Below are 23,607 nucleotides of genomic sequence, written 5' to 3' on the forward strand. Positions count from 1 at the left end.
ACCCCCCCCCCCCCCCCCCCCCCCCCCCCCCCCCCCCCCCCCCCCCCCCCCCCCCCCCCCCCCCCCCCCCCCCCCCCCCCAAGACGAGTAAATAACTCGGCCTATCCTTCTCTTATCCATTAAATGTTTAGCTATTATTGCCCTCGTTGGCCTTCTTCCTCGATCGCATGAAATCTTTGATTTGCTCGACCCTAGTAGCGAAGAAGATCCCCTTTTTATCGTTACGCCAAGCGCAGACACCAATGTTATCCGCAAAGTCCGCCACGGCCTTGTATTCTTTATACTCGTCGAATTCTTTGAAAAGGTAGCCGTCGCGGGTGGAAATACGCTCGGTGTCGAGCTGCCAGAGGCGAATTTGGTCAATGACAACGGGAGGCAACACGGGCTTATTGGCTGCCGCCGCGTGTCGGTACATCTGCTCGTCTGCATGCGTAGAGAGATACGCAACAATCTGATCTGCCGTGATCCCATGGCCGACGGCATTTTTGATAGATTTACGAGTCAAACGGCCTGATACGAGGCCCTTGAACCGGAACTTGAGGTTTGAAAAGAGAGCCAACACGGCGATTTGCAACGGTGAGTGTACGTATGCATACATTCGGAAGTTGGTCTCGAGGATGATGGTGCACTTGTCTTGCTCGTCGCTGGTCGAGCTGGTGGCTGCTGAGAAGCCGGCACTAATACTGCGAAGCGCGGTTTCGTTACTCGTGAGAGTTGTAGCCAGGCGAGTGGGGAAAAACTGGTGTGTATTATGCTGAGGGATGTAGATTAGGCCGAAGTCGATAAGAGTAGGCAGCATATTGCGTCGACTCTCGGTGAGCGCGTCGGTGCTATATGCGCGCCCAAATTCAAGAGACGCCAACATGAAGAAAAACGAGAGCATATCAACGGAATCCATATCGGAATGGTTCCCATTGGCATTGGCCACGTCGATGGCTTCGAGCCAGAGAAGCAGTAGGGCCCAGACCTGAGCATTTGCTTCCTGCAGCAAAAAGGAAAACCCGATATGGGTAATAGCAAGTTCAGTACCCCTTCGCTCAACCAACCGACCAGCCAAGAGAAGGTCTTTAACCGACTGTTTAGGTCCGTTAGAGCCCGTCTGGACGCTGGTTATCCCGGTAGCCGAAACGACATAATGAAGTATATCATCCCATTTTTTCCTCGCGTACTTGTCTAGAAATGCGTGGTCGACCTCGGCGGGAATAGGTTGCGTAGATGGTACACCGAAGGAATTATGATCGCCGCCGCCTTCTAACGCAAGTCGTAGGCTATTCTTGAAGTTAACTGTAAGAGCTAAGGATTGAGGCTGAACGATATGTAAGGATCGGAGGATGGCGATAGCCTGGTCTTTTTCGCGGGCCGCGGTGGGTTTTACCCAAAGATCAAGGTCGGAGACGAGGAGTGGTGTGGGGGAGTAAAGTATGGCCATTACAATGGTCTTTGCTGTGTATTCAAGTTAGAGAACTTTCATCTTAAACAAGTCTGAAGGCCTGCCGGAATGTTCTCACCCATATGAGGTAGCATGCGCCGGAAGATAGCGAAGGCCGTAGAAGGCTGCTGGTATAATTTCCTAAACGTCGTTCCCGGCAGCTGTACGAGATATTCGGACAGCGAATTCGTGCCGGTCGCCATGGCGAAGTTGTGATATCGTCAATCGCAGTTGAACGGGACTAGGAAGCTCTCATGGTATGGGCCGGTAAGTAGAAGAAAGCTTCATTTGGCACTGAAGTACTAGTTGCAACTTGGTCGATGGAGATAATCTGGCTTATTTAATTGTAGCTAAGAGTATTATCTATGTCAGGTTCGCTTAGGTGTCTGTTCTACCATTAAAAGAAAAAAAGAAAAAAAAAGCCCTGGAATGATGAAAGTTGAAAGAAGTGAAGCTAAAGAATCTCAGCCTTGTCGCGCGACCGTCGGAGCTTATCTTTAGCTGTATATGTACCTGGGTACAATACATGTAGGTACCTAACGACAGCCCCACAGACGCTACGCCACTGTAAAGTTGGGGAGACACAGCACCCGCAATGACGAACAATACCTAAAGTCACTCCCCTATTTTTATCTTGGTAAAAAAGAACCCCTTGATGCATAACATGCTGAATCCTCTAAATAGTAAGAATAATAATGTGACATACGCTTAATCCAATTTTCAATTTTCACTTTGGTACCTAGTATTTCATCGATTTCGATGTTTCGTTAGGTTAAGTGCAATACATTTTAACAATTGAGGCTGACATGTACTTAGATCTTGGTCCAAACATTCATCATTCAACTCTAGGAGAAGCCTATCCTTCATCGTGTCATATGAGTATAAAACAAAAATTGCGCGATTATATGATCGATTTGCGAGCGAATTTGTCGTATATTAACTTAGCTCATGTATAACTTATATAAGAGGTGGGCAAGGAGGTCTTAATTATACAGTTTGTTGACAACGTAAGATGCTGTGTGCTATGCTCAAAATTTCCACCCATTTCATATTAGTAGAGATCTCTTACACAAAGATGCCCAGCTAATCCAAGTTAATCCTCTAGATTTTCCACTAGATAAATCAATGCACCGCGAACCCCTTTTTTGTACTCATCGTCCAACCGTGTACAAGCGTATCGACAGACTCCGGTCTCCATCTCGGGCCGTCTCCGAAACAGATGGCCTGACGTGACATCAGCTGGATCAGTTTCCGCATGCAAGCAACATGCTCCTCGTCGAAAGCCTGGCCTCTAAGTGCGGCTTCGAATACGGGATATTCGTCACGGAAGCGCTCCCGCAGCTCCTTCTCGAAATCCAGTGGCGTCAGGAAGTCGGACTTATTAATGCCTATCTTCTTAACATCTTTGCGTAACGTGGCGCTGAGGCGCTCTACCAGAATCGGGTCAAGGTAACTCTGTAATGCGTGTTAATTTCAGCGCTCAAAAACAATCTAGCAACAACTCGAGACGCGAGAGTCGAGAGTCGAGAGTCGCTATAAAAATCAAAAGAAATATCGGTTTATCTACCTTTAATTCTTCCGCGTATTGATCGTTGGCGAAATAGAAGTATCCGTAGCGCCGGAAGGTCAGTCGCGCGTGCATCACGCGCATTATCTGAGGAAGGGATAGACGCATCGAGGTAAGAGACCACTGGTGGATGACGACATTCACAGCTACTGGTGGAGGCGTCGCCGATGATACTATAGCTCTCAGTGCTTGAAAGCCAAAGGCCAGTGCTGCCCAGTAGATCTGGCCAGCTAGCGTATAAGCACCGTTGCCCATATATGGCACAATATCTGGTGGAGGATCCGCGACGTGAATGGCTCTATCTGGTTCGAATGTTGCAGATGGAATTTCTGTAGTGATCATTTGCCCTCCTGGGTAACCTAAACTCGCCATAGACGTGCCGGAGCCGCCATTGAAGCTATCTAGATTGGCCATTAAATCATACGCATCTGAGCTCCCCATCGAAAAGGACTGTGACCAGTCGTTCGCTTGCTCATCGAACTCATATGAATCGAATGTGAGATCATAATGAGTATGATTTTCCGGAGGTGGCGCAGGAGCGGCGACGGGAGTAGCTTTAATGGGAGCAGTGCTCGGCCGGCTAGAACTATTTAAATCCAGAGTCGCCGGGGCAGGAGGTAGCTTACGCTTGGACTCAGGAGCTGCGATGCCGACAAGTTTACGGGCGTTGTTGATTGCTTGCGACAGAGTAGTGTCATTATGATCCGCAGCGTCGCTTATAGCAGAAATGGCCCTGCGAAGTCTGCGGTTCTCTTCCTCCAGACTACGAATTGTGTCTATCTGTCTCTGTCTGAATGCTCGCTGGGCCAACTTGCCTCTCTCACGACGGGCCTACGACTAGTAGTTGGTATTGGGCCTGGTCCATGTATATGAAGTTTTAGGTACTCGAGGAGGTTGAAGAGGATATCTGAGCCAATCTTACCGAAATATAATCTGGCGCTTCCGCCCGTCGGGAATCCAAGTCTCTGTATTCGTTGCTCTCCTTCATGGCGGGCTAAATTAAATATTAAAGCTTGACTAAAGCTTGATTAGATGACAGGTAGTTATCTCGATAGTGGACCGGTCTAGTGTGTGTTGGGCTAGAAGTCTTGAGATAACTTAGATCTCAGCAACCCCTTTTTCTTCTAACTAATACCTAATAGCTTTAAATGAGTTGAAGAAAGGTGGAACTAGGCCACTTTTGAATTGAATCCTGTAAGTGTAAGATCTCTGAGATTTGTCATATCGATGAGTCAGCTGCAACATTAAGAATTTATGCAGTCCGAGGTAAGCCGGAGTTTATAGCGATGATGTATACCTTACCTAGGAGGTACCTATCTAAGGTACCTAGGTAGGAATGGAGGTTATCATGTCCTCGAAAAATATATAAACTATTAATCTGGAAATAGCGCTCATGTGGGGTTGAGGTCCATAAGACATTATCCCAATTGGACAATCATCATCGAACAGCTTAGTGAGCACTCCAATCTTCGCTATCTATTGCCTTGATGTTTTAAGAATAAATCCAGTTCGCAAAAGATTATGTAAGTCAAGGACATATATAATTCCGTATAATTATTTCTGCAATTTTTCTCTCCATTAATAACACTTACCTCTTAATGTCTTAGTTTGGCGTTACCAATTTAAGGCGTGGGTTAGGTGAGTGTTTACAGGTACGTAAACCCTTAGTCAAGTGTTAAGTGAGTTTACGGTACCTTATACCATATATATTAGCGTTTGAGGTTAAAATGATTTATAGACTACCTGTAACTAGGTCTTTTCAAACAAGGGACAATGGAGTTTCTTTTATAATTGTACTTCGTAGTTGCTAGGGCAATCCGTAAACAATATCAACTTTGTTGACTTAAAAGTCGTGCACATAATGTCATTATCTCAGGCACCGCCTAAGACAAGAACACAAGATAAATAAGAAGGAACTCGCAAGTCATACCTTAATAGAGAGAGAATAGTTAATTCTTATAACATGGGTTCAATGACGGAATATAAGATTTATCCATTCAGACCGTCCATGTTGTCTCAGCTTACCTTAGGTACGTACGTGGCTAACCCTTCACTTACCACCAACTAGCCTTCTAATAGTCTCATATAGTAACATCATATCATTAACATCGTGTTCATTCCAGGAGAGTCAGTATTGGACAGAGATATCAAACAACAAGGCCCATTTAAACTGACAACCTCGTTCTAAAACTGTCATAGGCTCAAGGGGGGAATCAACTCGATAGCACCTGGGGCTTGGCCAACATTTATTCTCCTTCATGATATATATTCCGCATCTGTTGAACGTTGATTCTCGGGAATCGGGATCTTCCTCGCGGTATTCGGGAAGATGTCATGGCTTCTTGTGAGAAATCATGCATTTCAGTTGTTATTATCTGTGTTGATTAACGGTACTCGAACCCGGTATCGGACTATGAAGATATCCAAAAGTTGTTTGACTTGGTATGGCTGATATCTTCTTATCTTAAGTTGGCATTACTATCAAGTATATCGCTAACCATCCAGAGTCCGTCGATTTTAGCCCCATACCGCTTTGGGGAATTATATGCGGCTATTCTCCCGCGACTAGTTTAGCTCTTGGCCTACACATGCATAAAGAGGGGAACCCCGAGATCTTCCTATCATCGCCCTTTGGTTATACTTATCTGAACCCAGAGCCTGTGATACTGAAGCGTGACAAGGCGGCAAGCGGAGCTCTTATCATACTGTCTTAGGAGAATGCTATTGCTAATTGGCTTTGATACATCATATGTGCTGTCACTGTGTAATTCATGTCGTAGACTAGCAGACTATCAGATAAGTTGGAGACATAAGGATAGGCCATATCAAGATATGTTTCCATGTGATATAGATATATCTACCTAGGTAGGTACCTACTTAAGGTTGTGCCATCTCCATGAGGGGTTGAATTCTATTATCCCATCATAGTTTACGCTTCATACTGCAATCACAATGGTTTCTGCTACTTCCGCCGCAGTACCGCACCCCTTCGATCCTCTTAGTCAGGATGAAATTCAGTCAGTTATCGGCATCGTGAAGAAGGTGCATGAAGATGTCTCTTTCAATGTTATCTCACTCCATGAGCCGCGAAAGGCGGAGATGACAAAATGGCTAGAAAACCCAGCTGAAGCTCCTCGGCCGCCTAGGGTTGCTGATGTTGTCGTGATTGCGCCTGGTGGCAAGGTATACGATGGATTGGTTGATCTTTCGGATGGCAAGATCACAAAGTGGGAATTACTGGATGGACTTCAGCCCATTGTAAGCATCGACTTGTCGAATAAATAGGGACATTGCTCACAACGGCGTTTAGATAACTATGGAAGAACTGGTTCTTGTCGAGCACATATGTCGGAAGGATCCTAAGGTTATTGAGCAATGTGAAATAAGCGGAATTCCCAAAGAAGACATGCACAAAGTCTACTGTGACCCATGGACAATCGGTTATGATGAGAGGTTCGGCAGTAAGGTTCGACTTCAGCAGGCGCTGATGTACTACCGACCCAATGTCGACGACTGCCAATACCAATACCCTCTAGACTTCTGTCCCATATTCGATGCAGAGAAGCAGGAAATCATTGCTATTGACATTCCCAAGGTACGAAGGCCAGTCAGCAAATCTCCACCAATCAACTACCACCCGGCTGCCGTTGAAAAGGCTGGAGGATACCGTAACAACTTGAAGCCCATCAACATAACGCAACCCGAAGGTGTCTCCTTCACGATGAAAGGGCGAGAGTTAGAGTGGCAGAACTGGAACTTCCATATTGGCTTCAACTATCGGGAGGGAATTATTCTCAATAACATCACGTATAACGACAAGGGAACTATACGCCCGATTTTCTACCGTCTCTCCCTAGCGGAGATGGTTGTACCTTAGTACGTGCTCTGAGCTGAATCACGGTGAATTTTACTAACAGTGGCGGCAGTGGAAATCCTGAGCATCCTCACCAAAGGAAGCATGCTTTTGACCTCGGAGAATACGGTGCTGGGTACATGACGAACGGTCTTACCCTGGGCTGCGACTGCAAGGGTTCCATTCATTATATTGATGCTCACTTCCCTACGAGATCGGGCAGCATTCGCACTATTAAAAATGCGATATGTATACACGAGGAGGACGATGGTATCCTATTCAAACACACCGACTTCAGAGATGAGTCGGTTATCGTCACCCGAGCGCGAAAACTTATTGTTCAGCAAATCTTTACTGCTGCCAATTACGAATACGCTATCCAGGTCAGTCTTCATAAAAGTACGAATGATGAACGAATGCTAACATGAAGTAGTGGATCTTCCATGTAAGAATGAAGGTGTCACTTCGAATTGTTCATGTTACTGACCTCAACTTTAGCAAGACGGTACCATCCAACCCGAGATCAAGCTCACGGGCATCCTTAACACCTACGCCCTAAACCCCGATGAAGACACCCAAGGCTGGGGAACTCAAGTATATCCAGGTAAGTGGCGAAAGGCGGGCGACTTGCTTATGCCTACGTCTACGGATTTTGTATTAGTGGCTGACAGTGACCCAGGTGTCAATGCGCACAACCACCAGCATTTGTTCTGCCTTCGAATCGACGCCAACGTAGACGGGCCCAACAATACAGTCTTCATGGTAGATGCAGTGCCGTCCGATGCGCCAGTCGGCAGCCCGGAGAACTACTACGGCAACGCGTTCTACGCCAAGCGGACGAGGCTAGACACGACCGGAAAGGCGACCACGGACTACGACAGCACTACAAGTCGCACGTGGGACATTTGCAACACAAGCAAGCTCCATCCTTACAGCAAGAAACCTGCGAGCTACAAGCTCGTCAGTCGGGAGGTTCCTAGGCTCCTACCGAAGGAGGGCTCCCTGGTTTGGAATAGGGCCGCCTTTGCCAGGCACTCAGTTCACGTTACGAAGTGTAAGTTACCATGCCGCTCTATGGCTCTTTTATTTTAGAGGTATTTTCTAACCTAGAACCAACGTCACAGACCGGGATGATCAGCTATGGCCAGCAGGAAGACACGTACCCCAGACATCTGGCGAGCCGTCCCTCGGGCTACCAGAATGGATCGGGGACGGGACGGAATCCATCGAGGACACCAACGTGGTGCTATGGCACACCTTTGGAGTGACGCACATCCCTGCCCCGGAAGACTTCCCCGTGATGCCCGTCGAGCCCATGACGCTGCTCCTGCGCCCGCGCAACTTCTTCTCCAACAACCCTGTCCTGGACGTCCCGCCCAGCTACTGCAGCACGCCGAGCCAAGTAGCTGCGAACGGCGCGGGGGCCTATAATGCGACGGACGGGATGAGCAAGCTCGCTTTTACGAACGGTAATGGCGGTTCGGGCGCTTGCTGTTCCGCCAGTGGCACCAATGGCACCAATGGGGTTAATGGTCACTAAATCGCTAGAGCGTCATACTTGTCGAGACTAGGTTAACTGTGTGAGTTCAAGAGAAGGATATTGACTGGCGGGCCGTAATTCAGGGTTGGAATTTTGTCTATAATGTATGTTATTAGTCTATGTGGCTGGTGTACCAGATGTATCAATAGGAAGAATGCAGATATCTCGAAGTACTTCGCAGAAATTCGAACTAAATCCGTTCAAAAGGAGTTACTATCTAACCTAACCTATATATGTAGGTCCCTAACTTGTTATATCCCTTTCTTTCAAGCTCACCTTTTAGGTATGTTATCTACCTAGGTACCTAAGGTAGGATTAACAACAAACAGCACTATAGTATACGCTCCAATACAATAAGGCAGGACCCGGTACTGTTCCTATCTGAAGTTCATTCTGATGATTTCATTAAAAAATGTATGAGATCATGAAATAAAACTTGCACGCAGGTTGAATCTGCATTGAAGAATCAAAAAAGGGGCCGTTATTGATATCGGCATCGCCCCTTTATCTTCCGTGGTGGTTCCTAGTAAACTTAATCCAACGTACACACGTAGCAAAAAACAGGGACTTTTCACATGATCTATGCGTACTACATGTCATGAATTGGAAGGAATCAGGCAAGAAAAAAAAAAGCCTGCATCGTCAACGCACGAAGTATCTACCTAGTATTTCCTGATGTATTATATTCTGAAATATGTAATGTTCACTGCAAATTGGAGCACTTCTTGGTTTAATCTAGGTACCTAGGGATGGAATGGGGACTATCAAGTGTCATCGGCTACATTTATACGCCTAGGTAGTATATCATAAAGACTTCACCTATTCAGGAGTATGTGACCACAGTCTCCGCCACCTTCTCCAAGCCTTTCTACGGTATAACATCAAGCTCGTAAAGGAAGAAGCAGACGGAACTGGGGATATTATAACACGTAAGAAGCTAAATTTACCATCATGTTAAAGGATAACCTCAATTATGACGCCGACATGTTGCGTATCTCTTTTCTTAAGGTGCGGTGGAATCAGCCTCGGTGGGCGCATGGTCTGTCAAGTTTCCTCACATTAAAACCTAAGCGGACCATTTTCTATCTATTTTTATTGTCATCTATCACGTATATAATCATGTGGTATTCATCCTTCAACGATCTGTTCCAATGGCGACCTGTTCTATCACGTCCTTGATATTGCTCTCGTGGGGTGCTCGGTATTCGCAAAACTATTAGATACTAGACGAGATCGACAGAAATATAACCTTTACACCCTGATCGGCGCCTTTCCACGAATATGACTTCATTCCTCCAATGGGCAACGGCGGCTCTCAGCGTTCGTTCCTTAAACAATGGTGAGTCTTCGTTGAGAATGAGAGCGCGAAACTAACGCATATAGCTACACCAAATGGAGGAACACCTCACAACCGGTATCCTGATAAATGCTTATCACACGATCCACGGCATGGCTGTCCATGGGGAACTATGAACGTTACCAACACCGACCCATACAAGGAGCGACCAGATACTGGCGTAACCCGAACTTATGATTTCACCATTTCAAGGGAGACGGCCGCTCCTGATGGCGTAGAGGCAGAATTACTCCTAGTCAATTCCCAATTTCCTGGGCCGACGATTGAGTGCGACTGGGGGGATTCACTTGAGAGTAAATAGGAGACTTGACCGTCTTTTACAGAACACCAGCATTGACAATAGCATAGTAACGGTACGCAACAATCTTTCAGAGGGTACAGCTATACACTGGCATGGGAGTATGTTCAATCCTCAGTTCCCCGCTCCTGCACTTCTCTTTATTCCATAAACGCGAGGGCTTGGTGAGATTGGCGGAAATGAGACTGACTTCTTAAAGTGTTACAGCAGGATTCACCATGGATGGATGGCGTGCCAGGCGTTGCCCAATGTCCAATAGCCCCTGGGTCCTCCTTTACCTACGTCTTCAAACCAGAGCTGTACGGCACCGGTTGGTATCATTCACACTACGAGTCACAAGCAGCGAGCGGATTCTCCGGGCCTATGGTCATACACGGTCCGGATCACGCCGACTACGACATCGACATGGGACCAATTGCTATCAGCGATTACTTCCACAAACTCTACGATACCATCGTCAAAGGCTTCCTGAATAACAAAGTCGAAGTTACCCTATCTGATAACAACTTGATCAATGGGAAAAATTCCTTTGATGGCAATAACTCGCCTCTGGCATCGTTCAACTTCACGTCCGGAAAGAAGCACCGTTTGCGATTGATTAACACGTCGGCATTTGCGGTGCAAAAAATCTCTATCGACGGATACGATTTGACGGTCATTGCGAACGACTTCGTGCCGATAGTCCCGTACTCGACGGACGTCGTCACTTTAGCGCCTGGTCAGCGGGCGGACGTCATCGTAAGCGCAACAGGAACCCCGACCGACGCGGTCTGGCTTAGGGCATATAAACCACCCAACTGTTCTCCGGGGAAACAGGGGTCCTTCTTAGCCACGGCAGCGATATTCTACGAGGACGCCGACCGGACACAAATGCCCACAACTCAACCTGGTCCAAACGCGTATAACCACTACTGCGGCAACGACCCCTTATCACGCACCGTACCGGCCTACCCACTATCCCCCGGCGAGCCAGGCGTAACGCAGATCCTCCCCGTCGAGCTGCGGCCCAACGGGTCGTCCAACCTGTGGTACATGGCGAACCGCACGTTCCGGGTCGACTACAACGACCCGCAACTTCTCAACGCGGGGAGCGGCAACCTGGAATTCCCGTATATCCAGAACGTGCACAACTACGGTAGCAACTCGTCGCTGCGCTTCATCGTCCAGAACACGGGCTTCCAGCCGCACCCCGTGCACATCCACGGGCACAACTTCTGGGTCCTCCAGGAGGGCCTCTGCGCGGACAACGCCACCGTGTTTCCGCACGGCCAGCCGCCCTTCGCCCACGTGTTCTCCCCGGGAGAAGCTTCCGACCTCTTTGGTGGCGGGCCTGGCTCGCAGTATCACCACCACCGGGGGCTGGAAAGCTTGCCGACCGAGGAGGATGCGTTTCTTGAGAAGAGGCGCGACGAGGGGAGGCCGAAGCCGAGTATGATAGGCGACTACGGCTCGTGCTGGGACGGGTCGATTGTCAACCCGAGCAATCCCCAGCGCCGCGACGTCCAGATGCTCCTGCCCGGCCACTACATCGTGGTCCAGTGGAACCAGGATAACCCGGGGATCTGGCCGCTGCACTGTGAGTACCGTACCTGACCTTACCTAACCTTACATATATACAAATGAGGTAATAATCTACGTTTGAAATCGTGCGAAGAGCTAATATATTTCTATTCGCCTAGGTCATATTGCGTGGCATCTAGCCGGCGGGATGGGATGGATGATTCTAGAACGTCCGGACGATTTATACAATAATGAACACATCAGCCACACCATGTCGCAGACTTGCACTGATTGGAATGAGTGGACTAATAGGAATATGGTCGGTAAGTGGCTTAGATGAGCGCTGAAATCTCTCGGCACAAGCTAACAGATTCTCTAGATCAAATTGGTGGTGGTTTATGAGAGATGGTTGCTATCACATGTACCGTAGTATAGTATAATGAATAATCCTAATACATATTCCCAGCAAACTGTCTATTCCTGTGAGTGGTAATACCACTCATGTCAGATAGACTGTAATAGCAATTGTGCTATTAAGAATACACTTTTGGCTCAGCGGTTTGTATCTGTCAATTCCCTTCCCCGTTCCAGTGCGGAGTGGCTACCTAGACATCATGATCCGTACTAGTAATAACATCGTGCCAATCCTCCAGCAAGTGTAAATTTTCCTTGCACTTCTCTCCGATCGTCTCGTACGCATCCCTGCCCAGGGGGAACCTAAACGGGACCTCTTTCCCCAGCGCGCAGCCTTCCCTCCTTACTAGATCGAGAATGACCTTCACAGCCTTATTCGTGTCTCCAGGCTGCTTTCGATCTTCTTTTGCCAGGCCCTCCATATTCGCCCTCGAGACCTCCGCGTAGTCGGGGATCTTGGACGTGACTGCGCGCAAGTTGCTCGGCGACAGGAGCATCGTGCGGAACCGCCCGGGCTCGACTAACAAGGTTCTGATGCCAAAACCTTCTGTTTCCCGACCTAAACTCTCGACGAGGCCTGCATGAAAGAAAAGTCAGTCAGTAAGTAGGTTTCCAGAAAAAGAAGAAGGAAAAAAAAAACATGAACTCGTCACCTTCTAAAGCGAACTTGGATCCGGCGTAGGGGCCGGTAAAAGCATGCCCGTGCCACCCCGAGAGCGAGCTGATGAATACCATGACGCCCGCCCTCCTCTCTCTGAAATGGGGCAGGACAGCACGCGTCACCTTAAAGACCCCGAAGACATTCGTGTCGAACTGCGCGAGGAGCTGGTCGTATCTGGCCCGATGTTAGTAAAGGGAATAGGTATCTACCTCCAGGATTTTCTTGGTTTTTTTTTTTTTCGCCTTACTCGACATCCTCCCACGCGCCTGCCGTGACATGGGCGGCGTTGTTCACGACTACATCGATTCTCCCGTATTCGGCTATGGCCTTGGCGACGGTGTCGTTGATAGTTTCCTGAGAGTCGGTAACGTCGAGTTCCAGCGTAGCTGCTCCGAGCTTCCCGAGGTGCTGGATCTTGTCTAAGTTCCGCGCGGTGGCGATGGCAAGATCCCCTCGAGATAGTATCTGCTGGATGAGGATCTCACCGAAGCCCGAGGAGCAGCCAGTGACAAGCCACACTAGTTGAGACATGTTTTCAATAATATAAATCTATATTCTGCGAGCTTGTGAATACTTTGATGGCATGTAGAGTTGATATGTGACACTTTGCGTCTGTGATCGAGGTCATCATGGCCGGTATTTATACACTTCCTAACATACCAAACGCCGATAGAATATCGCACAATACACATATTTGAAAATGAGTCAACGTCGTTAACGCCGATTGCTAATGAGATATTCGCACTATTCGACGCTATAGATCAATCCCGCTCTGTGCGATAGGGGTAAACAAAAAGATAAAATGTCCGATCACGTGAAAGGAAAAACAGGAGGGTTTAGCCATGTCGTGATCTGCCAATAGTCCGCTCTGTCCGCTTTGTCCGCTACTATTCCGCTCACGTCCGCTCACGACTCCCTTGAGGCGACAGCCTAGCATAAGATCGTGTATGCACCTCCTCATCACCACCCCTCAGAAAGGCCCCAGAACAGATCCTCAGTCTCATCCACCCACCACCCCTTCCAGTACTTCCATTGCGTCGCACAGTCTTGCACCTTCTCCATAGTTCTCGTGTCGCATATCTCCATAGACCGCGCCACCTTGAAGTCCCAGATGTCTCTCACGTTCAGGGCGAGGGGCAACCTGTAGTCGAGCACGATCTTGTCTTCGCTCCAGGCCCGCGCAACCCACAGTCCCCGCCGCGCCCCTTGGTCCTCGCAGATGACTAGGCTCTGGAGTGGGCAACCCTGCTTGCGGGATTGGATGTACCGGAACATTGTTATCACGTCATGTCTGCTGAGTCCGTCTTCTATGCTGTAGCCATTATGGATAAATGTGCGGAGGTGTTGTAGCGGTCGGAGCCTCGCAATGGCGTCGAGGTACCCCTGCCAGCTACTATCAGGGCCAAGTTTATCGTCGCTATTGTTATTATTAGGGAGAAAGTCCCGGGGAATATCCAAGCCGAGCCAAGATAGCTCGGTACATATGCTGAGCTGTTCTATATCGAAAACCGAAAGCCCCGGTCCGGCACCGGGCTCTATCGAGTGGAAGCGCAACTTCCGCAGGCCGGTAGCATTTCGCGCGCTACGGCTCAGGTACTCCATAAGCGCGGCCGACTGGTATCCGGTCAGAGATAACTGAGGGACGCTGATATTCAGGGCGATTTTCGCTGGGCGCGGGGCCGGTCTATGATGGAGTAAATTGCTGTAGATATACATATAAGGGGCAAGCTTGAGTGTTTGGAGAGACGGGAGAGATTGGTCCGCAAGTCTCTCTGTTAGCTCTTTTATCATAGAAGTGCCTACTAGAGTTAACGACTCCAGTCTAGACCACGGTATCGATCTCCAGTGGGACCAAGCTTTATCTGTGATTGAAAAGTCCCCGTGTAAGGTTAGAGATTTGAGATATGGGGTTATAGGGGTAATGTTCTCCAAGGCGTGGCTGCTCTCATGCTCATAATTAACATGGTGCCAGCCGTAAGATTCTGAGCCTGGGAGCTGTAAAAACAAGTGTTCTAGGTTCTTGTGAGGTTCTAGTAAAGCAGCTAATTCAGAGGATGGGCATATGGGGTAATCAGGGTTTCTCCACGTCTCATAGAGATTATACACATAGTGAACGAATGAAATCCGTAGTGAAGTTAAGTTTGAACTGAAGGTAGGCTCTTGTGATTTAGACGGGGCTAGAAGAGGGAGATCTAGACTCTTGCGGTCTAATGAGTGAGTGTAATGTTGTAAGGTTACGGTGACATTACGGCCATGCTTTGATGCGTAGAACAACGCGTTCCTAAGTTTGTCCATAGATATGGACTCCTGACTGCCACGAGGTCTTCGGGAATCTGGATGCGCATTTTTATCCCCGCCAATACTATTAGACATGTAAGCTAAGTTGCCCTTAAACTACTTGAATGATTACCTAGACCTGACAGAAGACTAGGTAGGTACCCAAGGTAGGGAGGTTATCGTACCTGATATGCTTGAGGCTCCGAAAGCAAGACAATAGTTTTAGAAAATCTAAAGACCACTCCTTCGTCACATTTGGGCAACCGATGGGGACGACGACTTCACGGACGTACGGGTGTAGGTGTTCGTGAGACTTTAAGAATTTCAAGTAGCCTGTGGCTAACTCGCTGGGCTCTGGTACAGCATCGACTTCAAACACGAGACGCCTAAATAAGATACACGCGGCTAGATGACGCCACGCTTTACAGGTTAAGCTAGCGTTTTTGAGTGCAATATGCAGTGGCTCATCAACCTCACGGAGCTATAAAATGTCATTAGTCGGTGATGAATCACTAACATCATATACTCAGTGTAGGACTAACCTTTTCAAATATGAGCTCCTGGAGTTCGGTACTCAGGCTTGCGAATCCCGTCATGATAACGCCGATGTCTACCTAACCTAGGGTACAAGTTTGAGCTGGGAACAGAGTCCACTAAAAGTTGAGATGCAGCTTATTTCAAGTGGAGCAGAAGCGATTTTATTCAACGTTGTCGGAAGTGGTGGGGATCTTCTTAGCGGCTTGATGGGATAAGAGGCAATGATTCTTGATTGGACTTGCAGTCCACTCCGATATTTCAATATTTGCTTATCAGAGACACGGCGCATTGCGGCAGCCTGCATGTCGAGAGATTTTGCTGTTAAGCCTTGATTCAGATTTGTAGGTACCTTACCTGGCTGTCCGGTAGGTTGAATTAGGTACCTCCTGTTATACGTTGATCGTAGATGTTATACTAACAGGCGGATATCTGTTAAAGTAAAGCATTTTGTAATTGAGCAAACGGTTCAGAATCTACCTAAAACATGCATTTGCAAACTCGGTGATCTCCTTGTTGAATCTCTCCGGCTCCTCGTAGAAAAGCCAATGACCAGAGTAGAATATCGACATCTTTGCTGTTCCGGGGCGTTTGGACTCGATCTGTCTCACAGTCTCCTTCATACCCTCGAGAGGGAAACAGCCTGTTCTACGGCCCGCCATAACCAGAGTAGGCAAGACGATATCCGCGATAGCTTCACGGTGATCATAGCGCGTGTGGTCGGCCAACAACTTCGCAAGCCACGTCTGGTCGCATTGTGCGCTGATGCGTGTGAAGAATTCCTCGTCGCGCTGCCGTCTTTCGTCCGATAAGTCATCAGTATCCGGCTCCGGCGCATGTCGGTATCCTAGACAAGATTGTACGAGGTCTTTATGCGCATTGGCCGAACTGTGTATCCACTCGCGCTGCGCAGCTTGCATGGTCTGCTCGTCATAGCAGCCCAGGTGCGATTTCGATGCGTCCCAGTTGCCAAACGGCGAGCGATCTTGCAGCGGTCCCTGATCGACGAACACAAACCCGCTGAAGTCGTCGCAGCCAAAGAGCTCCACGTACGTCCACAGGACCGCAGCGCCAATTGAGCATCCGACGGGAACAATCTTTACTGACTCAACCGTGTTTACGGACTTCCTCAGGTGAGCAACTAGACCTCGCAGATCGGCAGCTAGCCGCGCAACGTGATAACCACCCAGCGGTCGTCCTGATCGGCCGTGACCCCGCATGTCTGGGGCGACGACGCAGTGTTCTCGGCTCAGCTCCTCGAAGTTATTCGTGAAATACGTGCTCGAACCGCTAAAGCCATGCATCAAGAGGATGCATCGCTCGTAACGAGTTTCGCGCACTGCTTTCGCTCCGATTGGGAGCGAAGTCTGAAAGGCGAGGGTGCAGCCATCATTAGCTGTATAATACTCGTAGTCCATTTTTGGAGATCTGCCTTGTTCGTTTTGCCTGTCAAGTGAGGTACACCTATATTCATGTATCTGGATTTGATTGTTGTATTGTACTTGGCATGAATTCTACATTCTACCTGGTATGTAAAGCTTCAAGCGCTAACTAATGAGATTCATTTCGCGAAATAAAACACAAATGAATCGCCTTTTCTGAAAGTTTTCTTTATTTTATTATACCGGATAGCGCAATAGTTGCCCCCGTTAAAAGATTCATTATATGTAAGTGATATTTGACATATGTACAGGTAGGAGGTAAGGGAACTAAAAGCTATGGACAAATATTATGTTATAATAATGCTAGTCCAAAAGGTAAGTGATTCGGCACGTATTTTGTGCTTGAATGATTAATCTATATACTTTGGGTACTATTGACATGAATATAATCATGCAAATGGCTATCCTGTCTGATGCTTAGCGTATAAGTTATTTCTTCCTGGTCTATTTCCCACTTCAATATCGTAAAACAGGTAACCTATGCAGCGTCTCTTCGTCTATCCGTTGTTGGGGCTCCTCCCAATCTTCCCAGTCTAAAATTGCTGATAGCCACATGAGCTAAATCGCATCGTACATCTCATACTTCTTTCTCATCCCACATTAGCGTCGGTTGAAATTCAGGAATCGTCCCTGCATATTCACGTTAGCACTCGTACGAAATACGTAAACTATCTAGGTAATAGAGCGATAAAACTTACTGCAGAGAACAAGATAATTAGGCTGCTTCCTACGAAGGCCAAGAAGATCCCAAGATCCCTCCATCGGTAGTCAAACTTGAATCCCAAAGGTTCGTAGAACTGATTGCCCGTCTTGTAAGCGCAGTATTGGCACAGGCTAGTAGCATTGTCTACGATGTATCCAGCACCTTTCTCGAAGAAGGGAGCCATGTATTCACCACACGTCTGACCTTCGGGCGCGGTGAAAGAGTTCAGCTCCCATGGCTTGCAGTTGACCTGCACGCCATCCAGGGCAGTGGTCACCGTACCCCCAATTAGGCGAGTGAATGGGTCTAATTGGTGCAGCCATGACCTCCAGAAAGCAGGCATCTGGGGAGCAGGAATAGCAACACCGCAGAACATCGAGAAAGTGATAACGATGAATGGATCGAATTGGCTAGAGACGAAAAGAGAAGGCGAGAGTGCAGCAATGCATTGTCCTAACGTGACTGAAAAGATCTCCGTAATCAAAATCATGAAGTACTGATACCCGGCTCGCGCAGACTCGGTCTGGAAACCTGGGATATAGTATAGAGGAAGGAAGAAAGCCACGGAACAGATAATCGAGTAAGGCATCTCAGCGACTATCATGGCCGTAGTAAAGGTGAAGGTGCTGTACATCTTGCTCAACTGCTCGCGGAAGAAAATTGATCGTTTGATAATGTACATCAATTCGGCCTGAGGTAGCAGTAAAGCGGTCAAGACGGTAATCTGGAACATGACGAAAACCTTATATTGCAATGCTGCACGGGAGTCGTCAAGGTTCAGATAGGTTAGACCGACAACGAGGGAAATGACAACATGATTGAAAATACGCGTGAAGAGGTAGTTAGGTGATCGCCAGTAGGAGAGGTTGGTACGGTTGATGACAACTTTCAATTGGTGCAAAAGGGGCGAGGCGTATTCGCGTTGTAGAGAGAGGTCGGTATGCGCAGTCGCCTCTTTGCGAGACTCCTTGAACTGAGAGATCATATCCTTCACATTAGCAAGCTCGGGACTATCAGCCCAAATGTCAGCCCAATCACGGTTTCCAACTCGGGGAGCGCTTCCAGCGCCGATGATCTCGAGCATGACTTCAGCAACATTGTCAGATGGGCCTACGACAGCACCGTGGCTGCCCAAGTAATCTCGAAGAACGCATGCATCCTCGCCGATATCACCGAAGTATACACAGCGGCCTCCTCTCTGAAGTAGAAGTAGACGGTCAAAGTTCTCGAACAGGGCGGCGTTGGGTTGGTGAATAGTACAGAGGATGGCTTGTCCAGCAGCAGAAAGCTTTCTTAAAAATCGGACAATGTTGAAAGCACTTTGACTATCGAGACCAGAAGTCGGCTCATCCAAGAATAGCAGAAGCTGCGGCTTAGCTGCCAGCTCGACACCGATTGTTACACGCTTTCTCTGCTCAACAGTAAGGCCGGCTTCAGGGGTTCCGATTATACAGTCCGCAATGTTTTCCATTTCCAACAGGGCAATGATCTCCTCAACGTAAGCATACTTCTCCTCACGTGGCGTCTCGAAGGGTTGTCGCAAGTCGGCCGAGAAACGTAAGGCTTCACGGACAGTCTGCGTGGGGTCATGCATGTCGAGCTGCTCGGCGTAGGAGGTCGACCTCTGGAACTCCTTTCCGGGCTTGAGACCATCAACTAGGATGTCGCCAGTAATAACACCAATGTTTTTTCTTCCCGCCAAGACATCCAACAGAGTTGTCTTTCCAGCTCCAGATGCCCCCATAAGAGCAGTGAGTTCGCCCGGCTTGCAGTATCCATAAATGCTGTTCAGTAGACGTCGAGTACCGCCTGGGACAGGCACATCGTAGTTGAGATCTTCCCATGTGAGAATACTACTAGATTCAATCTTCAAAGCAGATCCCGCATCAGCCTCTCTTGATTTCTGGCGTTGGAGTCTCTTTTCGTTAAGGGCGTCGTTTAGGGCCTTTCGTTCGGCGTTAGGCTTTGCGAAAACCTTCGCTTGGTTTCCACCCATGCCGTACTTCACCAACTCGCCTGATACAACGTTCATAGCAAGTAAGAAGACGATAAGAGCGATAATAATGCCGAAGTTTCTCCACAGGTCCTCGGGAGCGTAAGAGAATCCTTGGGTAATGTAATCAGCACCTGCTATCTCAATGCTGCCAGGTTTCGAGCCAGCTAAAGTGCAAACTTGATGGCTGATGTTACCATATGCAGGCCCCGAGGGAATGAGTGACTCGTCCGAGCACCTCAACTTGTTTCCACCGAACTCATTTGACATCAGACTGGAGAAGGTAAGACCCAACGTGTTAATCCAGAATATCCATCTGAGCCAGACTTGCTGAGACTGATACTGAATAAGATAGCCTGATGTTAGGATGAATAGAGCAATCACAACAGTAGCAAATTTGATAGCATAGTCGAAATCAGGACTGAGACAAGCAATTATACGGAAATAGAGTGTCATCGAGATATTGCCGACCAGGATTAGCAGATAGAACGTGAAGAAAGCCCCAGCTGTCCTTGTAAGGTTGGACATGAAGTAAACAATAATCGAGAACACCAAAATTCGCGCCGCTGAAAAAGCTGTGTCCACAAATATCTGCGCTATCCATAAGGCCGATGGTCGATGGAAGGTGTACGCTTTATGCTTATTCACGATTGGCCGGCCTAACATTGTTGATCCTAATTCCGAGAAAGCTTCGAAGGCGTTGAACAGGAGAGAGATGAACAAAAGACCTCCTTTTCCAAAGGCACTGGCGGATGTCTGTCCCAGGTTGAAGTACAGGGATCCGAGTACCAAGGCGATGACAATAGTTCGAATCCAAGACAGGATTACGGTAAGCTTATCTTGTAATTTGATAGCAAACTGCCGCTTCATCAGAGCCCACACCTGGAGATGGAATCCGACACTATAGACCGAATTTTTAGCACCGCTTCGCTTACTCTCCCGTACAGCCATGCGGAAATCGTTATGGCGAGCGACCTCTTGTTCATGCTCAAGCTTAGCCTTGTATTCTGCCATCTCGGTATTCAGCTTTTGGGCAAGCGGGGACTTCTCGAACGCTTCAGCTAATGTCTCGGGACTATGCGGGGCATTTCGCGGCGAAAAGCCTTCAGAGTATTCGCGTTCGAATTCGTCCGTACATCCAGTGATATAGTCGGGTGTCGTCTGTCGCGGTCGCGGGAGAAAACCGAGCCCTTCAAAGTAAGCTCGGGCCTCGGTAGTGGGACCGAAGTACACTTGTTTCCCGCCATCTATAAGTAGAACTTTGTCGAATTGCTTATAGATATTCTCGGATGCCTGGTAGAGAGACACGAAGGTAGACGTCTTATAAAGATTGGTTTGGATCCGAAGGGACTTGGCAAAGTCCAGGGCCGTGCTAGCGTCGAGACCGCGAGTACTATTATCCCAAGATAGAACACAAGCGTTTGTAATCATCATCTCAGCGATAGAAACGCGCTTCCTCTCGCCACCAGAGACACCACGGACCAGAGCATCACCAACCACAGTATTCCTTGTATGCTCTATGTTAAACATCTTGAGTAGCATGGTGATGACACCTTCCTTAAACTTGCTCTTGGTCATTCCAGCTGGTAGTTTTTTAGAAATCTTGGTGTCAAGCGCGAAAGCGAGCGTTTGTTCGACAGTAAGGGTAGCATGATGAATATCGTCCTCCTGATTATAGACGGCCTCGCCACGGTATTGTTTAAACTCCTCAGCTGTGAATGGCCCGTAGAGCACTTCTCCAGTAACGCTGGTATAACCCCATCGCTGGTTTACAATCGACTTCAAGAAAGTTGTGCAACCAGATCCGGGCCTTCCTAGGACAAGAACCATTTCGCCGGGATTCACAACGCCCTTGAAGTTTTCCAGTAAGGTAACTTCATTGCCCTTCTTACCCTTGCCGAGGAGTCTCATAAGGGGGGTCCAGCAGTCGACAAAGTCCTTGAAGGCATCAGGGAATATCTTCACATAATTGGCAGTACCGCCAATACCCTTGACTGTGAGACCGTCCCAGTAGACGCCGATATGTTTCGGTTTAATACCGGCCTCTCTGCCCGCATCTAATTCTCCTCTTAGAGTTGCCTCTAAGTCAAAAGCACCAATCGACTCTTGGGAACCAGGAGTCTCCAGAGTTGTGAATTCTCCTTTCTCGACATCGGAACCCTTTCGGCTACGGGTACGGCTTGCTCTGGACAGCCCTGTCAGTTCCCTTCTAAGCTCGGCGAAATCGGCTTCGGCCTGTTCGACAGAAACACCGTTATTGATGCGTGAGAAGCCATTGGGATTGTTCTGCCTCACAGTTTCACGTTGCTCTTCCAAGTTTACCGTAACTGTCGAATTTGTCGACGGCGGGCCAGTAGTTTGAGCCGTAGTGAGCCCATCGTCATGGTCTCGGGGCGGGTCTCCGCGAGTAACTTGCTTCTCTAAATCGTTTTTAGACATGGCTACAGCCCCACAGCTGCTGTGGGCGTCAACCAACTTATACGCGTTGACCCTGACAGCGTCAGCTACGCGCAAATCCCCTATTGGGCACGCAAACTGAATATGAAAAGGGGGAACCTCAGCGGCGTCTCCGATAGCTATAAGGGATCGAATATATAGCAAGCAGTGATACCACGAATCGTCGAGTGCGGTCGAGAGCAGCTACAAATATGAAAAAAGCAACCCTGGACCTAACAGAGAGCGAACAGAGAACGTTAGTCAAGTCCAAAGGAAAACGTATTGGACTTATCAAGGCTGTTCAGCGACCTCTAAAGGGGGAGCGAAAAGGGGGTAACGAGGTTAGAAGAAGGAAAGAAAGGAAGAAAGGAAGAGAAGATATAAAAGTTGTATTAGGTTAGGTACCTGGTAGGTATATTTGTCAAGTGAAGGGTCATAATAAGAATGGCAGCTTATGGATTTTGTAATATAAATCTCCTGGCAGATGTACTTGAGTACATTGCTTTACTTATTAATGAAGTACCTACCTACTAGGTACCTAGTGTTCATAAGTTACTGGACGCGGCATCGGAAAGCCGAACTTTTTGGTATTGGGCTTGGCAGTAGACAGTATTATTAATCAACATAATGAAGATATAGGAAGTGACTCCATAAAAGCTCCGTTTCATCTCATACCGAATTTTCGCTAGCGGTGTAAAGGATTAGGCTATGAGCTAACCCGAGCCCGGGTTAGAGGACAGCAGGGTATACTCTATATTACCGTCATATGTGGAAACTAATCAACCCGTTATAACGGAGAGACAACTATAAAAATAACCGGGGTAGGCGTACGAGGTACCTAATCCCACCTAACACGGTGTAACATTTAGACATTACAGCGAGCAAACGGGTTATAGTAAGCTCCACTTTTTTGAAATCTGTGGTATTACAAAGATTTCAAAGCTTCGTGAGCCGGACCCCTATGCCGCCCAGGCGGAATCAACTACTACCTACCTAGGTTAGGTAGGTAACTATAACAATCTATGCAACAACTAACTACCTCACAACATTCATAAACTCTCGAGCTCCTTCTTCCTTTTTTTAAGAAAAGGAAAAAGATACATAATAGGTAGTCTTAGCACGATAAATATGAATATTCTAGCCTTTACATCGTCTTATCTGATCTCCAAAAATTTTGTCACTGATAAGATATTCCAAGACTCCAATTGGAAATTGGAACCGCAGATGAAGTCTTCTGAATTAGTCCATCCGAAGTTTTTCCAATTAGTTGCCGTTGGCGCTTTTCGTACCCCCACTCCGACTTTGCGCATCTCGAAGCCTCGTGGGAAAGTGGATGCGCTCTCCAATGCCAAGAGTAGCGTGCGCAGATGCTAGCGTTCCGTTAGGACCAACTACACACCTACCGCCGCTTCGACTCATACGGCCAGTTTTTAGTGCCTCGTTCGCTCGCACTTATGAAAGAAAAAAAAGAGGAAAAAAAAAAAAAAAAAAAAGGGGGGGGGGGGGGGGGGGGTTTAAAAAAAAACCCCGGGCATGGAAAACAAAAAATACCAACAAGGTAAAAAAAAAATTAAACCAAAAAAAAAAAAAAAAAAATTTTGAA

At 47.9% G+C, this 23,607-nt stretch overlaps 8 protein-coding genes across 8 annotated transcripts; 2 read left to right on the forward strand and 6 right to left on the reverse strand.

Annotated features, from left to right (window-relative positions):
- Positions 1–59: 59 nt before the first annotated feature.
- F4812DRAFT_34913 (transcription factor Tfb2) lies at positions 60–1,898 on the reverse strand. Its single transcript, XM_047931712.1, has 2 exons — positions 1,509–1,898; positions 60–1,443 (listed from the first exon to the last, which is right to left on the reverse strand). The coding sequence occupies exons 1-2, from the start codon at positions 1,630–1,632 to the stop codon at positions 128–130; spliced, it is 1,440 nt and encodes a 479-aa protein (XP_047795304.1). The 5' UTR covers positions 1,633–1,898; the 3' UTR covers positions 60–127.
- Positions 1,899–2,346: 448 nt separating this feature from the next.
- F4812DRAFT_35027 (uncharacterized protein) lies at positions 2,347–3,566 on the reverse strand. Its single transcript, XM_047931723.1, has 2 exons — positions 2,997–3,566; positions 2,347–2,884 (listed from the first exon to the last, which is right to left on the reverse strand). Exons 1-2 carry the CDS (start codon positions 3,435–3,437, stop codon positions 2,552–2,554), a joined length of 774 nt encoding a protein of 257 aa, XP_047795305.1. The 5' UTR covers positions 3,438–3,566; the 3' UTR covers positions 2,347–2,551.
- A 2,222-nt stretch (positions 3,567–5,788) lies between these two features.
- F4812DRAFT_411182 (copper amine oxidase) lies at positions 5,789–8,670 on the forward strand. Its single transcript, XM_047932594.1, has 7 exons — positions 5,789–6,254; positions 6,307–6,872; positions 6,923–7,232; positions 7,283–7,294; positions 7,348–7,453; positions 7,529–7,903; positions 7,974–8,670. The coding sequence occupies exons 1-7, from the start codon at positions 5,949–5,951 to the stop codon at positions 8,387–8,389; spliced, it is 2,091 nt and encodes a 696-aa protein (XP_047795306.1). The 5' UTR covers positions 5,789–5,948; the 3' UTR covers positions 8,390–8,670.
- Positions 8,671–9,670: 1,000 nt separating this feature from the next.
- On the forward strand, positions 9,671–11,946 carry F4812DRAFT_449214 (putative multicopper oxidase; the record flags this gene model as incomplete). Its single annotated transcript, XM_047935948.1, has 6 exons — positions 9,671–9,728; positions 9,788–10,039; positions 10,095–10,145; positions 10,244–11,620; positions 11,724–11,867; positions 11,924–11,946. The coding sequence occupies 6 exons, from the start codon at positions 9,671–9,673 to the stop codon at positions 11,944–11,946; spliced, it is 1,905 nt and encodes a 634-aa protein (XP_047795307.1).
- A 203-nt stretch (positions 11,947–12,149) lies between these two features.
- Positions 12,150–13,150, reverse strand: F4812DRAFT_454812 (NAD(P)-binding protein; the record flags this gene model as incomplete). The annotated part of the gene is made up of 3 exons (XM_047936712.1): positions 12,150–12,535; positions 12,612–12,793; positions 12,867–13,150. The coding sequence occupies 3 exons, from the start codon at positions 13,148–13,150 to the stop codon at positions 12,150–12,152; spliced, it is 852 nt and encodes a 283-aa protein (XP_047795308.1).
- Positions 13,151–13,445: 295 nt separating this feature from the next.
- F4812DRAFT_35064 (uncharacterized protein) lies at positions 13,446–15,699 on the reverse strand. The gene is made up of 3 exons (XM_047931727.1): positions 15,439–15,699; positions 15,082–15,377; positions 13,446–14,981 (listed from the first exon to the last, which is right to left on the reverse strand). Exons 1-3 carry the CDS (start codon positions 15,490–15,492, stop codon positions 13,580–13,582), a joined length of 1,752 nt encoding a protein of 583 aa, XP_047795309.1. The 5' UTR covers positions 15,493–15,699; the 3' UTR covers positions 13,446–13,579.
- Positions 15,492–16,969, reverse strand: F4812DRAFT_35067 (alpha/beta-hydrolase). Its single transcript, XM_047931728.1, has 2 exons — positions 15,853–16,969; positions 15,492–15,791 (listed from the first exon to the last, which is right to left on the reverse strand). The coding sequence occupies exon 1, from the start codon at positions 16,846–16,848 to the stop codon at positions 15,907–15,909; it is 942 nt and encodes a 313-aa protein (XP_047795310.1). The 5' UTR covers positions 16,849–16,969; the 3' UTR covers positions 15,492–15,791; positions 15,853–15,906.
- Positions 16,970–17,101: 132 nt separating this feature from the next.
- Positions 17,102–22,278, reverse strand: F4812DRAFT_35077 (ABC-2 type transporter-domain-containing protein). The gene is made up of 2 exons (XM_047931730.1): positions 17,571–22,278; positions 17,102–17,502 (listed from the first exon to the last, which is right to left on the reverse strand). The coding sequence occupies exons 1-2, from the start codon at positions 22,005–22,007 to the stop codon at positions 17,473–17,475; spliced, it is 4,467 nt and encodes a 1,488-aa protein (XP_047795311.1). The 5' UTR covers positions 22,008–22,278; the 3' UTR covers positions 17,102–17,472.
- Positions 22,279–23,607: the final 1,329 nt, after the last annotated feature.

This window comes from Daldinia caldariorum (assembly GCF_022478825.1).
Source record: "Daldinia caldariorum strain CBS 122874 unplaced genomic scaffold F4812scaffold_1, whole genome shotgun sequence".
In the NCBI taxonomy this organism is placed as follows: domain Eukaryota; kingdom Fungi; phylum Ascomycota; class Sordariomycetes; order Xylariales; family Hypoxylaceae; genus Daldinia; species Daldinia caldariorum.